Source organism: Sapajus apella, unplaced genomic scaffold, assembly GCF_009761245.1.
Source record: "Sapajus apella isolate SASKATOON/1434 unplaced genomic scaffold, GSC_monkey_1.0 scaffold41, whole genome shotgun sequence".
Classification (NCBI taxonomy): Eukaryota; Metazoa; Chordata; class Mammalia; order Primates; family Cebidae; genus Sapajus; species Sapajus apella.
Window position 1 is genome coordinate 14,021,203 of NW_022436981.1, and position 18,020 is coordinate 14,039,222.

Sequence of the window (18,020 nt, forward strand, 5' to 3'; positions counted from 1 at the left end):
ACATATTTCAACAATTTGTTATGTAGTATGATCTATATAGTCTCCTGATTTTAAAAGGCTAATTTAAATGGTTTACATTTTCTGGTACACTCAGAATAATCAAACAATATAAAATAAAATGTCCCAAATAACAATACCTTGTGATTATCGATCAGATTCATCACTAAATCAATGTCTCCGTGGACAGGTTGGTCTTCTGCCAGCTGGGGTTCAACTCTATACAACCAATCAATGAGGGCCTGCAGGGCATCTGTGAATTGCCCAGAAAATAACAGGGCTTCCTCCAACTTGTTTTGTCTACGAAAAAGGTAGAAAAATTGACCTGGCAACTGAAAAACCCACTCATATACCTGAATATCTAAAATTAATTGATGAAGCCTGGGTGATACTAAAGAGGAAGAACAGTATATTGGTACTCATTGTTGTTTCTTTGCTCTTCTTAGGAAAAAACAAAACTTTTCTAAACTTTCTTTTTTATTCCTTAAATACATGGCATCTGTTCCAGGAAAACTCCCTCCTTTGGAAACCATAGATCCTTCACATTTCTTCATAAAAATAAGCCTTTTAAATTGTTTATATAATTTTAAAATTTTGTTTTAGATTATCAGGCAGTAAACTTGACATTTTTATACACTTCTATACATTTTAACACATGTATAGATTCATGTAACCATCACCACAATCAAGATCCAGAACAGTTCGACCATCCCAAAAATCTCCCTCTTGCTATATCTCTTTCCAGACACACCCTGCCTCCATCTTCAAATCCCTGGCATTCATTGATCTACTTATATGACTTAATTTTTTTGTCTTTTCAAAAATGTTGTAAATAAAACCATTTATACAACATTGGAAAAGGTATGTAGCATTTTGCAGCTGAGGAATTTAAGATTTTTTAAAAACTAACATGACAAAAACTTACTGTGAGTTCCCTAGCACTGAATATAACCTGTTTAATGTTGATATTGATGAAAATCATTAAGATTAAGGATCAATGGAAAATCTGGAAACATGTACAAGATATTTGAACTCTTCTATTACTATTGTACCTAAATACTTAAAATTTTTGAAATATGTCTTGGGTTTTCATGGAAGTGTAATGAGAAAGAGGGAGTTCAAAGACGTGGAAAGAAACACTGGGGCCAGATCAATGGTACCTTGCACATCACACTAAGAAACCTGTGTTTCAATGTATGCCCCCAGTAGGAAGTCACCAAAGGGCATGAAGGAGGGGAATGGTAAGATTCCATTTATATTTTTAAAAGACTATCCTAGTGGTTATGTAGAAATTAAGTTAAAGTGATAAAGGTGGACGTAGGAAGACAAGTCAGAAGCAGTGGGTGTAGTCAGGTGTGGGGTGGCAGAAGCTTGGACAATGGTATCACTTTTTATTGTGATGAGTAGTTAAAAAAATAAAGAACAGTAAAGCCTTCTCAATGCAAGTGCTATGTGTTTGGGGCACTTAGGACAAGCAGAAGTTCCTCAGGCAAAGGAAATATTTAAGGTTCTTGAAATGTCCCTGCAAAGCACCAATACTGCGTATTTGAAAGAGGTCTACAGAGTAACCAAACTGTCTTGAAGAACATTTTACCGTTCCACAGATTTTCCACATATGGTATCCCATTTGTCTCTGAGTTCACTCAGCATGTCATCTAGTTTCAGGTTGTCATCAGCCAGGGAGGTTTTCTCCTTTAGAGAACGTCCAGTCCTGTTGGTGGTGTCGTAGACAGAATGCTTGGCTCCAAGTGATTTCTGAAACTCCTATATATTTAACAAGAAAAAAATGTGCATTTCTACTTGGGACTAATAAAGAAATAGGTAAGAGGCATTAACAGAGGCATCCCTAATAAACAGAGATGAATTATAGATAATCCCTGACTTAAGATGACTTGATTTAGGATTTTTTTGACTTAATCATGGTACAAAAGCCACAGGGATTCAGCAGAAATCATACTTTGTCAAGTATTCAACAAATTACCTGCAATATTTAACACTTTATTATAAAAACAGATTTTGTGTTAGATGATTTTGTCTTATTGTAAGCTAATGTTAGGTGTACTAAAAGCATTTTTTATTTACAATATTTTCAAGTTACAGTGGTTTATGGGGATAAAAACACATCATAAGTTGAGGAGCATCTGTATAGTCTTTCTACACAAATCAATTATAAGCTTGTATAGAGCAAGGACATTTTCTTTGTAGGCCTCTCATTATCATCTTATGCCTAGTAGATGTTTATATGTATTCAATAGGAAGAGTAGAAAGAATGAGATACCTGCTACTGACTATACAATAGCAGGCATGAGAATAAAGGTCAACTTAAAGGGAAGCTTATGAACTCACAAAATATAATGGAAACATTCATACAGTGATTCTCCATCCTTGTAACGAATTAAAATTACCCTAGATAGTAAAATGCTATGCAAATGTACAATTTTCTAAGATAATCTCAAGGTTATAATTACCTAAGAAGTTTTTACTGCCTTTGAAAGCTACATACTTTATATGTTTCAATATGACTAAATCATTTAGTTCGTCACAGGTTAACAGGCAATTACATCTGGAAATTTGTAAGTAAAAGATGACACAATTACAATCAGATTATTTCTCCAGTTTGTTGTCAGTAAATGTTTTTTCATGTTATTCTAAACAGAATGCCACTGTTATAGAATCATGGTATTTATACAGATTGTCTTCACACAGCAGATATAAAAAAATGTTATTCTTGAATACAGGATAGATGAAAGTTTTTTAAAGATGAAAGTAACCAAATGATGAATAGAAAAGATGACTTTTAAAACTGGTTCAATGAACTATCTTGCTTATGCATCTCAGAGAAATGGTGACTGTGGCAACAGGTCACTGATGCCAAATAGAGACTCTAAAAAGGTAGATATTCTTATATATAGGACTCTCTAACTTTAATATGCAATATACTTTCATAAGACTACATGATATAACATCCATGCTCAAGTTCAAACAAAGCATTCTATTTTCAGAAGGAAGCTCTCATTTTGCCATCAGAGGGGAAGGAAGAAGGGTGCTGTTCACTGTCACTGTGCTGCTCCCAATATTGAGTGTGGCAGCTCACAGGTAAAGGGTGCCAGCAGAACAAGCCATTCATTAGTCCTCATCTAGCCAGACAACAGATGCTCATTATGTTTTCTCCCATCCCTCTAACCATGACCTCCTGGGGTCAGACCCGCTGATGGAAGCAGCCAACCTGTGTGAAGATGACGGCCAGGATTTCCCCTGATGATAAATTTTATATCGCCCACATTTTTTCCAGCCTTGTAAAATTATCACGTTTCAAGTGATAATTTATATGTACATGCCTAAAACTGTAAAACTCTGCAAGAATGACTTTTCTTTTACCTACATCCTCACCCTGATGGCTGGTGGGGTCACTTTACGAATAGCATTACAAAAAATCCAAATTCTAAAGAGCTGGGGAGGGTGAGAGGGGATGCTCTTTGGATGTCATGTGGGAGATATAAAATATAACAGGTATAGAAAAGGTAGAAAGTATTTAGAAAACAGTGGTTCTACATGCTTTTCTAGTCTATTATAAACATGTCATTGGTTATCTTTGAGGTTGGGTGGAATTTTATACATGCAAAAACACAATAAAATATTAATTTAGAATTTAGGTATGGGCAACCCATCTTTCCCATTCTATTGTTTAATAGAATCTATATTGCAAAATCTCTATTACTTTTTACTGCAGAATTACCTTCAAGGTGGCATTTGGTCTGTGAAATAAAGTTTAGGAAAAGACAGCTGTCATGAAAAATTGAAATGCCAATGTTCAAAACCATTAAAAATCCTTTATTTGTTTTAGATTGTAGAGGACTTCCATTTTTATTTTGTATGTTTTAAACAGTTAACCTTGGAATCATAATGAAATGGTCACTGAAGAGTAAAGATATTGCAATGTAACCAACACGAAGACCAACAGGTTTAAAATTTAATATAGGTTCACAATGAACAGCCTTTTTTCTTTAGTGATAAATAAGCAGGTGATGAAGTAAGAATTTTAAAGTGATCTTGAACTATATAAGGAGATGATATGTTTTTCTTAATTATAGACTCACCTTATGTTGTGCAAGCTGTGTTTTTATTTTGTCTGGATCATTTGCGATTTCCAGTTCAGAATCCAAAGACTTTTCTGACTCTTCCAGCCACTCCATAAGTTTACTCCAAGCTTCATGGAACTGGAAAGAAATTTACATCTGTGTTCAAAAACTTTTCAAGCATATCATACGTGAAATCTAGTATATTTTTAAGACAGAGATTAATAATAATAAAAGCTGGAAACTGTTATTTCAAAGTTTCCACTGAAGAAGGAAAAAGTAATGCTTTTATCAACTAATTACAAAAATTAAAAAAAAAAAAAAGCACTGATAATGCTTGGCATTTGTGGCTGTGCCCCACAGTCACTTTGTTTTAATTCATTCAACATACCAGCTCTAAAAGAGCCTAGAAACAGTTAAGAAGCTCCAGAAAGAACTTCTTCCTTATACTTTCTTCTCATTTAATAATAAACATCAACTCTCAGAAAATGTTTTGTATTTTTGTTGTTGTTGTTGTTCACTGCTGTCTGTTGACAGCTCTGCGTTTACTTTTAGGGTATTTACTCCCTATGTTAAGAAAGGGGACCAAAAACCAGGCAGGCAAAGTATAAAGCTTGTAAATGGATTTTTTAAAGTACCAAAAACAAAAAAAGAGGCCACCACATTCCTATTTAATGTAAAGATATTTCAACAGCTTTACTGCTGCTCTCAAAATCTTCAAATTAATGCCTATGCCTCCTCACACATTGGTTTTATATGTCTGAGCAGCCACAATATTTGAGTTCTAACAAATTGTTATTCTCTTTGGCATCTAGGACCTTGAAAACATTCTGGTACTCTCTCTCTCTATGTATATATATATTTGATTTCAGTCACAGTTTCTTTTCTGTTTGTCATAAAGAACCAGCAGGTACTATTTTTGGATACAACAGTGAAATTGGTTAAAAATTATTTGTCACAATAAGCTTAAGTGAACAGACACCTAACAAAAAATTCAGTAATCAAAATTAAATCTATTGTATACCGAACCACATGAGTAATGAAATAACAAAAAGATATTTAACAATAACAGCAGATTAAGGACACGGACTCATAAAACTGTAAGGGCTTTCTGGAGATCGTCTCATCATAAACCTTCATATCCCTCTCACAACCTTTAATCAATTGAAACACAGAAAAATGGAAACAAGAATAGACACATAAATTGTGAAAAGTCAGAGATATATGATCAATATCTGAGCCAAAAATGGAGATATGAGAATAAGAAGAAATAAACTGAAGAAACAGCTAGTAGAGGTGTTAGGTAGTTTGACTCCAAATAATACAGGCTCTAATAACTGGATGGTAAGGTCAATGATACAAATGCACAAGTTCTGAGGCTGGTTCTACTTTCAAAACTATTTTTAAGCCATATAAATAGAGGAAATGCTATACATTTGCAGTAAAAACAGCAGCAAATATTTATAAAGTTAATCAGGCAAAATGAGAAAATAAAATTGATTAAATCAAGAAAGGAGGGAAAAAATGAGCAGCTGGCTACCGATATCCAAGAAACATTTATAAATTGATGTTCATAACTCAAGAAATGCCTGCCCTACGCATGCTACCACCCACATAATGTGGACAGAAAAATGTCAGGCTCAGAATTAATACTGTCTTAAAGATACATTAGAGACCACGTCTATCTCGATGACTCACTTGTAACACTGAACATTTCATACCTCCCATTCAAAATGGGATCTATGGTGTGTAATGCTATAACAATGCAATTTGTCGTTTCTAAAGCCTTTAAACATTTGTACTGTTAGCACTAAACACTGAAACACTTGACTCCCATGACATCTTTTTGCATCACCCAATTGAGCGTAACTCAAAACAATGGGGGTACAACACTAAGGCTAGAAAAATGCAGCTGACTGAGGCAACAAGTAACTGTAAAATCCTCACTATAGTATTACACTAACTTCTAGTAAAAATCAAAGATTTTTTAAAAAATATGTATGTGCCAAGCAAGGTACGTACATCTCTCTCCTTCATGGAGTACAAAGACACACAGAGACGCATAACTTTACCTCTTTGCGCTTAATCTAGAATGAAATGTTAATAACAGGTTAAGGGAGTAAGGAGAGTTCCTTGTGAGATTTGTGAGATTCTCTGGATTAAAATTTTAAAGTGGCCCGAAAAGATTCACACAATTAATTTCAAAGTGAGATGGAGCTCTATTATCTGCTCAAAATATTAGAGGAGAAATGCACGTCTGTCAACAAGTGTTCAAAAGAGGTGGAAGTGTCCACCAACTCCGACAGAGAATATGCCCCTTCAGAAAGCTGCTGGGAAGGCTTCGTGCCTGGCTCTCAGCGCTGATAGCTTGTGAAGAAAAGTGTGGCTTAGGAACTAAACAAAAGGTAGCAATACAATAAAGTATGATGTCTCACTCTGATTATGAGGGTGGAGGTCAAAAGGACAAAGGAAAAGAAAACAAACCCAATTAAAAAAAAAATCTGAGCTGCTTTCTGGGCCTTAATGTAACAACCTGTCTATGAAGTCAAGCTATAATCAGTCTTCTTAAGATTAGTCCCCAGGGGCTGAAGTTGCTGCCAGGTCAAAAAGTGATGTCAGCATCCAAACTGAGGCCATAGCCCTTTTAGGAAAGAACCACCATGGCACCATGCCATGATTTTATGTCTAATACAGCCTGTAAGAAAAGTATCTCCATAACATGTATTTCAACAGCTAGAAGTTATTTATTGACAAGTTCAGAGAATTTTTCTAAAGGATTATCACCTGCTTGGCTCTCTTCCTTGCTTCATCCAAAGATCTTCCTCTTTCTACCAACCGTTGAACCACTTTTTCCCATCGACTTTGCACGCTGATAAGTAGATTCTTGATTAGAACAACATCTTGTTTCTGACTAAAATATTTTAGGTGGGTTCCAGTTTTGTCCAGTTCTATTATCTGCTCACGGTGAGAATTTACTTCATTGGCAAAAACCTTTCCCAGGAAAAAAGGACGTAAGTAGAAACAAAAGAAAATCAGACCAATCTTAAATACGTTTTTGGTACCATAAACCTGAAATTGTTTTAAAGGACAAACGAAAGCTTTCAAAATAACAAATGCATTTGACATTAAAATGGCCTGCTGACAGCCAGGCAGGTGGCTCACGCCTGTAATCCCAGCACTTTTGGAGGCTGAGGTGAGCAGATCACTTGAGGTCAGGAGTTCAAAACCAGCCTTGCCAACATGGTGAAACCCCATCTCTACTAAAAATACAAAAATTATCCAGGCGTGGTGGTGGGTGCCTGTAATCCCAGCTGCCTGCAGGGAGGATGAGGCCTGAGAATTGCTGAAACTAGGAGGCAGAGGTTGCAGTGAGCCAAGATTGTGCCACTACAGTCCAACCTGGGCAATAGAGTGAGACTCCATCTCAAAAAAACAAAAAACAAAGCACCCTGGTGTCTGAAAGGAGAATGCTATCTATTGGACTCACTACATACCTTGTGTTCGTCAATCTGAAATAAGACTGTGTCCAAGATAAGACTTGGCCGAGAAGCTACATTTAGGGTCTGTTCAGCCTGAGTAAGCCAGTTGATGAAGTCTTGGAGAGAATTGTGGAACTCCATTGCCAAGTTGAGAGCCTCTTCCAGTTTAGTCTGCAAAGACAGATTGTTTAGTATGTGATGTTTAAGGGTCTTGGTTATTTTGTTTGTTTCAGTTTAAACACTCTATGGCAGATTCCTTTCTATCCCCACTTTATTTATGCATAGCTATTAATATATTAACTAAATATCTTATAAAGGTAATGGGCTTCACTAAAATACTGGCAAACCAAAACCCTTTAAGCCTAGTAAGCAGCATCTCATTATAACTAAAAAAATATTTAGTATACACTAAAGCATGTTTTTTGTAAACCAACCAAAGAACACAACTACTAAACAGAATCTGTAAAAAGGAAAACTGACATTCATACAATTAATTTGGGGGCTCAAAATAATAAGAGCTATACTTTATGCTCCATCAGTGATGGCATACAATCTAGTATTCCTAGTCTACTGTTTTTTTCATGGCATTAAACAGCAATACTGAGATTTCTTAGATTGTCATTTTTGTGATTTTAAAAAACAAAAACATATTCATAATTTAACATACATTTTAATCCATTCTTGTGGATTTTTTAATGTAAGTACTTAAAAATATATAAACGATCATCTCACTCTCTTGCTTTCCCTCTCTCCCTCCCCCCATATACATACAGCCTTTTGTTTACATTAAACAAATTAGATTAAAATAGATTTATTGACCCAGAATTTGAGTGGTCCTTAACATTTAAAAATATACCTGAGTAACATTCGATCTATATCTTAACCTATTTTCGAATATATCCCACCCCTTTAAATTTGTTCTCATGTTAAAAGAGAATATTATTTTCAACTAACCCCATGAAATCTCCAAATGTATACAAAGAATGTTTAAACATGAATCATTAAAAGTTCTACTCCTAATAGCTCAACTCAGAAATAAGGCAAAGTCCATGAAATGAAACACTAAAACGCTGATTCTATTACATTAATCAAAGCACATACTTTCCTTTCATTGAGTTTGGTTTCCACCGATTCCCATTTTTCTTTCAAGTTATTTATGTCTTGGTCAATATTTGTCTCTGCAGATTTTGGGCATCTTGCAAGCATCTGCTGGCCTTTCTGCATCAGATTCTTAAACGTTTCTTCTTTAGCTTCAAAGGCAGCACAGACTTCCTAAATTGAGATACCCCCAGGTCATATCACTTCAAGAAAGTAAAGTTTAAGAGTTCTATTTTACTAGGTCATCAGTCCCAAGCCCCTCATCATATATTCATCTCTCTTTGCTCTCTCAGAGCAATCATGACCAATTTAAACATTTCACTACATTGCAACAACAACTAAACCTACAGTCATACGCTGTCTACTGAGAAATCTCAAAAATGGTGTTATCACTATCAATTAATTCTGGCATGCTAAGGTTTGAAGCAATAGTTTAAATGCTGTTAAGAAAGCTTTCACTGTATAGTAACTAATTAGTTCTGTGACCATGGGCAAGTAATTTCACCTCTCTGAGCCTCAATTCCTTCCTCTGTAAAATGGGAGGTTCTCATAGATCCTTCCTTGTACTAACTAGAACGCTGTATCTTCTATATAGAATATAAGAAAATATTGCTTAAACAAATTCAAACTTTAAGACCAACAAAACAAGTTACTTCTCATTTAAAAAATTAAGACCAGTTCTATTCTACGTATTCAACTACAATGTGGGTTAAATCATAGTTCACACTGAAAGATTATATATTTTATGTCTCCCTTACATTTTCAACTTTATAAGTTTCAAAACTTGAGATATAATTCATATAAAATTTGCCATGTTAAAGTATACAACTCAATGTTTTTAAAATTATATTCATAAGGTTTTGTAATCACCACAAACCCCAGAATATTATCAGCGCCTCAAAAATTTATTTCTTAAGCCTTAAAAAAAAAAGCCTTATCTAAATATATTTACAGTATAACCTACTAAAAGCTTTAAATCCTAAGGCAAAACTTTCAGATACAGCTAAAAACTCAGGAAACTAATATTGTAAGTTTTGTACTTTTTTTCATTTCTAGCACAACAAAATCAAAAGATCTTCATTGACATGATATTATAAATATCAACAACTCTTTAGAATGCTTTAAATCACAGATTTAAACTTAAACAGATTTCTATAATATATTATATAGGGTTACAAAAATTCATTTTAAATACCCCACTCAAACATGGTTAGCTAAAATGGAATATTTTTCTAAAAGTAAATATTGTAAAGATAAGTTCTTTGCTTTCAAGTTCTTATATTATTCTAAATCAGCATTTTAAAAATACTTATATGATTAGAAAATAATCCCAAGCATCTATCTGTTTATGAGTTCATTAAACTTCTAATTATTGGACACTGTCAAAGCTGTGCAAGTACTTCCAGGAAAGTAAAGAGTTATCTGGAAGTCTCTCAGGTTTTTTTAAAAAAGGAAGATAAGCCCTTACAAGTTATTCGGTCTATTACTTTTCCAGTGAAACATATAGGTCTCCTGTGACACTAAAAACCAATAACGACAACAACAAAAAAAACAGACACACATAATAACTTTCTAAAACAATAAGTATACCACAAAGATATCTAGAAAATTCTATACCAAATTAGTAGGACTTACTTAAACTATTCATGGTGATTATGAAGTGAGTAAGATGCTACCTACCGTCATAGTCTGTTTTATAGTCTTTACAATATCTACAAGATGGTTACTTCCTCTTCAAATCACCAAATGCAAAATTATTTCCAAATAAGTACAGTTTTATTAAGATCTTACAAAAACATTAAATCTCTTTTAAATAGTGTACATATAGATTTACAATGACCAATTTCTTTTGCTAAATTTCTAAGTACTTGTACTTTTAGCTCCCAAGATAATAATCATCAGTATTTGAATATTTTTTTAAAACTTCTGATGTAAATTAACAAATGTAAAAATTAGACGACTCTTTTTTCAAAATCTGAAACACTGTTTCTGCTCAGAACTTCTAGTGCTGAATTATAATGGAATGTGAATTTAAAATGTCAATAAATCCAAAGTAGCCTAAATTTAATTTGTCAGTCCCTATTTCTATGAAAGAAAGCCCACATTTCAAGTCTCATGATTTCTTCCTCTTCCTTCTTAGGAGCTATGTCACATGATCTAGGTAGAACAGCCCACAGGTACAACACTCCAGATTGGACAATTAAACAGAAGTCTCCTCTTCTTGTCTGTATTTGGGGTACGTATGAAGTTGAAGATAAAGTTCTATCACCATTAAATCAAACAAGAAAGTTTTTTGTTTTTTTTTTTTTTTAACAGAACAAGAGTATTTTTTCCAACTTTCCATGAAACCAAATGAGACAATCATGCTCATTACAATTTTAAATCATTCTGATTATTTTGGAGGTTTTTCTTTACATTTCAAGGTACAATAGTTTTATAATTTATGTTGCTGCCCATACAAGCATATCATTTTGTGGGGGAAGGTTTCCTTCTAAAAAGTGTCTAGAATTCTAAAACCTCTTTTCATATACTGACACACTAACCTTTGAAATAAAGAATAGATTCTGACTTTAAAATTTTAATCAATACATGGTATGTTTCTAGCATATATACATAGTGATTTCTGCCATAAACCCTACATCCTTTAAAGCCTTCTCCCATGATTTACGTATCACCAGAGCCCACACAAAATGGTCAGTTATTCTGAGGCTAAAGCTGTAGAAAATACTTTGCTTACCATATGGACATTAAGCTGCTCCTTGGCTGTTTCCGGTAAGCCTCCCAGAGGTTTGGATGACAACAGATGACGCTCTGTGTCAGTCAGCCACTGCTGCAAATCCTCAATTTCACCATGGAACCCTTTGGCCTGAAGTAAGAGGGAGTTTTAAGTTGGGGCCATAAACACTGTAAGTTTCCAGCAGGAAATAAGCTTCAAACAATCCCAGCCTGCTAAGCCTCTCTATGCATTCTTAAGAACAGCCAGGTACCATTAGATTTGCCTTTCTTCATCAAGAGAGCTCTAGTAGATAAGAGTATTATGCTAAGAAGTAGAAAGCTGCATTCTCTTCTGCTGTTCTGTTCTATTCCACTTATTCTCACTCCTCTCTTTAAGGTATAAAAATTAAACAGGAGTCTGTGAACTAATAAAAGAATTCCATGCTATTTTGGTCTTGAATGCTATAGAAGCTTTCAGAGTTTATTCTTTTACTCACCTGGCGCAAGGCACCATCCAGCTGCTGCTTCCTTTGTTCTGTTTTTTCCAAAACATTTTGCCAGCGTTGATTTAAAACCTCTAGCTTGTTCTGAAGGTTGCTTGCTTCTTCTCCTGCACTTGATTCAATTAGATCATTTCCTGCTTTATTAACGGCTTCCACTGTGGACTGATGGGCTAATACATCATTTTGGAGCACCTGAAAGTATTAAGATAAGACCATATTTGCTAGTGTGTAACATGTTAATATTATCTTTAATGCAATTGTTTTCCTTTCTGGTTATTAAACATCCGGAAACAAAACCTTGTATGTGTAGAATTTTAATTTTTTTTAAGAGATGGGGTGGTCTCACTCTGTTGGCCAGGCTGGAGTATAGTGGTGTTATTATAGTTCACCGCAACCTCCACACCTGGGCTCATGCAACCTTCCCATCTCAGCCTCTCAAGTAGCTGGGACTACAGGCACACATGACCATGGTTGGCTAATTTTATTTTATTTTTTGTACAAACGTGGTGTCACTATGTTGCCCAGGCTGACTAATATTAAGTTTTTAAATGACGAATTTCCTTTCCCTTAAATTTGCAGCTTTCCTAGATATACGTTTATTTTGTTGATGTCCCCTGAAATGACTGTGTGAGAACACTTTGCTAGTTAGTCCCACTAGAATGCCCTTGCAATTGATGACACTAAATATCTAGAGATTATAATTAAAAGGTTCTAAAATTTCTCACTTGGTTCAAGCTAATTTTAGTTTAATTCTCATGTCAAGCAATCAAAATACATTTTTACTCCTATATATGCATTATTGAATATATAATTATATCTAAGATATACAGTACCATATTTTACAATTAGCATTCTGAAAGAGAAAAAAAAATCCCAGATTATTCCTATATCTTCTCTCATTGGAGGAGTCCTGGAATTGACTGCTAAGTTGAAATATTAGAAGGCCCTAAAACTAACAGAAAGATTTCACTCTATATCAGAGATACTTAAACCCAGCATTCTAAAATCCAGCTGTTCTTTTAGTAGAAAACATACATAATGAAATGCCTACTACAGAACCCAGCACATAATGCCTTCCTTTTACACACTGGAAATATATGAACGGGTTAATAATGCTTAAATGCACTAAAATGGGGTAAGTGCAGAAAGCAACCCTAAGGTTAAAAAAAAATCAGTTCATTTTACCGGATGAGTATAGCTTTAGTAATATAGATTCCTTTCAAGGAAGCTATGCTTACATTTTTGTAAAGCAGAAGAAACCTCCCTCTAATGTTAGTAAAAGCTGATCCTACCCTGTACTCATTGACTCAGGCTTGGCAATAGTAAAGAAAAAGAACATCATCTCCCACACTATGTAACACATCACACATCTGGAGGGAAATCAGACCAGGGAGGATTTGCAGTGAAGATCAGTAACCCTTTGATATCACTGTTTCTCTGACTGTATGCACTCATATTCTGAGACACCTGGTTAGGGAGTGTTTTTCAAAGGCTATAAAAACCAACTGAATGGAGTTATCTTTATAGAAAGCATGTATTTTGATAAGAGTAGGATCACTCTCAAAATCAAAAAGTTAAATGTTTTCATGGTCAAAATATAAAAAAGAATTCTACAAAATTCATTCTTCTGAATGGTCTGAGTCCTGCTACAAAGTCAGAGCTCAGGAGTAGACGAAAGCAGGAGAGGGACGGAAGCATTCATCTCCTCCTCCAACAATTCTGCTGGGAATTTTATGTCCTCTAATTTTGATCTTTGAGGAATGGAAGGAAAAGAGAAAAGAGAGAAGGAGCCATTTCAAACCACTCAAAATTAGATAAACAGAAGTAAGAGGTGTTTACATATCCCCACCAAAATAACTGCATCAGGGTGCCTCATTCTACCTCTACCATTTCATACAAAGTTCTAACCTGATGTATGCTATTTTTAAGACAACTGATAGGTTTATAAAAATGTAAATCCAGCTATAAACTCACACCATGAAACTAAACATATTTTGTTGCTAGGCAGTTGGTCTCACCAGTCATTATGGCTCTAAGCAAACATATAATGTAGACATTAAATAATGAAACAAGCTTCTCTGTAAACACTAAGTATGCAAAATAAATCCAATTTGTTTAATCAAATATGGCTGGGCAATGACTATCAGTGTAGACAGATCAGGTAAGAGAAAAAGAAAATTTTAAACTAAGGAACAATTACTGTGGGGAAGTATGAAAAGAAGAACAAAAGCTAGAATAGTCAAAAACTGCACAGCATAAAGTGCTAAAACCTACCTTTTACAAAATGTTAATCAATATGTAAAATAAACATTTCCTATTTGATAATCAAGGAAAATTTATTTTAATTTAGGATTTAGAATTCTGAAGATACCACTATTAATGTGAATATCAAAGTCTATGAAAGATTCTTGAATGCCAGGGTAAACTCTACTGTACATAATCTGTTATTCATTAAGTCTAGTGACTGAAGGGATAGGGAATGATCTATTAAGAAGTGTTACAAAGGTGACAATCTAAGACTGCTTTGCATGTATCTCTTAAGACAAAATTTTTTCCGCTTACAAGCTTTAAATCAAATGTAGGACATATAACAACTTTTTAAAACATAATAAATATTTTTAACAATTAATTCAGAAAGAAAAGGAGTAAGATACAAAAATTCAAAGACAAGAGTGAAATGCAGACAAAGGGATAAACCTCAACATAGTAAGAGATGTACAGGTAAAAACATGTCAGACAGCCGGGTGTGGTGGCTCACGCCTATAATTCCAGCACTTTGGGAGGCCAAGGTAGGCAGATCACCTGAGGTCAGGAGTTTGAGACATGGCCAACATGGTGAAACTCCACCTTTACTATAAAATATTAAAAAATCAGTCAGGTGTGGTGGCATGTGCCTGTAATCCCAGCCACTTGGGAGGGCTGAGGCAGAATAATCACTTGAACCCGGGAGGCGGAGGTTGCAGCGAGCCAAGATTGTGCCATTGCACTCCAGTTTGGGCAACAAGAGCAAAACTCCGTCTCAAGAAAATAAAAAACAATGTCAGACATGACAAACAAGCTGCAAACGAAAGAGACATGGAAATATGAATGACCAGAGTAACAATATACATAAAACCTGCAGTAGGACATTTTCAGCCTATGATTTTGAAGGCTATCCCTAACAACTTTAAAAAATAGGTGACAATTCAGAGAAATGCAAATCAAAACTACATTGAGATACCATCTCACGCCAGTTAGAATGGCGATCATTAAAAAATCTGGAGACATTAACAGAGGAGGTGGAGAAATAGGAACACTTTCACACTGTTGGTGGGAGTGTAAATTAGTTCAACCATTGTGGAAGACAGTGTGGAGATTCCTCAAGGACCTAGAAATAGAAATTCCATTTGACCCAGCAATCCCATTACTGGATATATATCCAAAGGATTACAAATCGTTCTACTATAAAGACACGTGCACACGAATGTTCATTGCAGCACTGTTTACAATAGCAAAGACCTGGAACCAACGCAAATGCCCATCGACGATAGACTGGATAGGGAAAATGTGGCACATATACACCATGGAATACTATGCAGCCATCAAAAATGATGAGTTTGTGTCCTTTGTAGGGACATGGATGAACCTGGAAACCATCATTCTCAGCAAACTGACACAAGAGCAGAAGATCAAACACCGCATGTTTTCACTAATAGGTGGGTGTTGAACAATGAGAACACATGGACACAGGGAGGGGAGCACTACACACTGGGGTCAGTTGGGGGGAAATAGGGGAGGGATGGTGGTGGGTGGGGAGCTGGGGAGAGATAGCAAGGGGAGAAATGCCAGATGTAGGTGATGGGGAGGAAGGCAGCAAATCACACTGCCACGTGTGTACCTATGCAACAATCTTGCATGTTCTTCACATGTACCCCAAAACCTAAAATGTAATAAAATAAATAAATGGGGAAAAAAAATAGGTGACATTATCACAAGGAGAGGTATAATTAGGAATTTAAATCTTTAGTGTTTGCCATGCAGCCTTAATAAACTTTAGCACAAATTGCTCATCCTTGTTTTGTTTGATAATTGTCTTGAATGAGAAAAATATTTTGATCATAATCTTCTAGGAAAAATAATTTGACTATACTGTTTTAAGTAGTTTAACCTTTAGTTATGAATGTCACATATGAACTTGTGTCAAAATCATAAACTTGAAACACACATAAAGAAGAAATATATCCAAGAAATCTAATGACACTGGAAATGGACAGAGAAGAAACAGAACATGCAATAACAGCTACGTACATGATGCTTGGCAAGTTCGATTTCAATGGCTTTAGGGTCTCCTCCAACAGGTTTCTGCTCACTTAGCAAGCCCTCGGTGTGTGTCAGCCACGTCAGGAGCTCATCCAGGGCATGTTGGAACTGACCCAGCGCTAACAGAGCACCCTCCAGTTTATGCTATCAAAAAAGTGGGAAGAAAGAAAATGCATTTATAAATTTGATATTATATGATATGTCTTTATAAAACAAGGATAAAAAATAATTGTTTTATGCTGCATAAGTCCATAAACATATACAATGAAGGCTAATCATCATATCCTTCTACGTTTTAAGTTTGATGCTCTTTGTGGTTAAAAATAGCATGTGAGAAGCAAAAAAATACTAATTTCACCCCTTTAATAATCATTTTACATTAATATCTGAAATGGAAAATGTATAACTTCTTAAGGAAAGTCTTGGTATTTACCTGTCTGTTGATGATTCTCTCATCCAGACTATCCCATATCAATTTCAGTTCCATTAATGGGTCTTGAACAGTGTGTTTGTCACTCTCTTCTGTTACTTTCTTTAGCAAAAGCTCTGCTTGATGGTTCAGTCTTTCCATTTCTATCTGTTGTTGATAGGCCTCAGACTTAAATTGCTATTTTAAAAGAGATACACAAAGAAAATATTGTTAAAAATCACTAACTCCAAACAAAAAAATCTATTGGTTTTATTGGTTATATCATTATTTTAATTCACACTTCTTACTGAAAAGAGGTGATGAATAGTAAAAATCTCACATGAGGCTCACCAATGGAAGAATTACAGACAAAAAAAAATAAGGAAAATATTTTCTCTTTATTCAATATTTTCAGATGGATAGATGTTTCTATCTGTAATTTTGACATTTCATTTCATTTTGTTCTCTACAATAAAAATTAAATTTCAAGGCTGAACTTATTCTAATAACTTATATGCATTTGAAAAATGAGTTTTGGAATTATGGAAAAGAAAATGAAATATATGTTGACACATATGAAAGCCCAAAAAGTCTTAAGAAACCCAAATTAGTATTTCCTGCTCTGAAACCTGCACACATCTTGTATCCCCTGATAACTTTATGTTTTCTGTAGCTGTGCTGTGCTCATTAATATTTAGTTATTCCCATGCCTCACCCACTGCTGACATAGAATGCCATTCTCTCTCCTTCTACTTTCTAAGTTGCTGACATAGTTAATAATCTTGGCTTTGCCAACAAACAGGTTAGCAAACAGTTGCTTGTAATAGGTAACTGTCACTTCATAAAATATTTATTTTAATATATAATAGTAAAAAAATTCATGGCAAGCAGTCCCTTAACTTTTTTCAAAAATACATGAATAATAACTTAAAAATAATAACAAAGGTATAGTGAGCACTTGGCATGTTCGAGTTGCTTTCAACCAACTTATTAGGGAAATAATTTTATCCTTAATTTAAGCTAAAGACATAGGAATAAGACCAGTTAGATAACCCTTCTGAGGCTATATGCCCTAAGTGGACAAACTAGGACCTAAACTCAGGTAACCTGATTTCAGAGTGAGCACTTCTAACCAGGTTGCTATATAAAAACCACTGAGCTATATAAAACTATCAAAAAAATGGCCGGGCGCGGTGGCTCAAGCCTGTAATCCCAGCACTTTGGGAGGCCAAGGCGGGTGGATCACGAGGTCAAGAAATCGAGACCATCCTGGTCAACATGGTGAAACCCCGTCTCTACTAAAAATACAAAACATTAGCTGGGCATGGTGGTACGTGCCTGTAATCCCAGCTACTGAGGAGGTTGAGGCAGGAGAATTGCCTGAACCCAGGAGGCGGAGGTTGCGGTGAGCCAAGATCGCGCCATTGCACTCCAGCCTGGGTAA

General features: G+C 35.1%; 1 protein-coding gene across 31 annotated transcripts in view; it reads right to left on the minus strand.

The window, feature by feature from the left end:
- The window catches only part of DST (dystonin), a 496,895-nt gene that overhangs the window by 26,921 nt on the left and 451,954 nt on the right, over nucleotides 1-18,020 (minus strand). For all 31 annotated transcript variants that reach the window (XM_032299802.1, XM_032299799.1, XM_032299795.1 and 28 more), the window contains 10 exons: nucleotides 16,601-16,774; nucleotides 16,156-16,311; nucleotides 11,863-12,060; nucleotides 11,388-11,516; nucleotides 8,654-8,824; nucleotides 7,568-7,723; nucleotides 6,858-7,064; nucleotides 4,095-4,214; nucleotides 1,592-1,761; nucleotides 138-297 (listed from right to left, as the gene is read on the minus strand). In XM_032299802.1, the coding sequence (XP_032155693.1) occupies nucleotides 138-297; nucleotides 1,592-1,761; nucleotides 4,095-4,214; nucleotides 6,858-7,064; nucleotides 7,568-7,723; nucleotides 8,654-8,824; nucleotides 11,388-11,516; nucleotides 11,863-12,060; nucleotides 16,156-16,311; nucleotides 16,601-16,774 (1,641 nt within the window). The remainder of the gene's footprint in view (nucleotides 1-137; nucleotides 298-1,591; nucleotides 1,762-4,094; nucleotides 4,215-6,857; nucleotides 7,065-7,567; nucleotides 7,724-8,653; nucleotides 8,825-11,387; nucleotides 11,517-11,862; nucleotides 12,061-16,155; nucleotides 16,312-16,600; nucleotides 16,775-18,020) is intronic.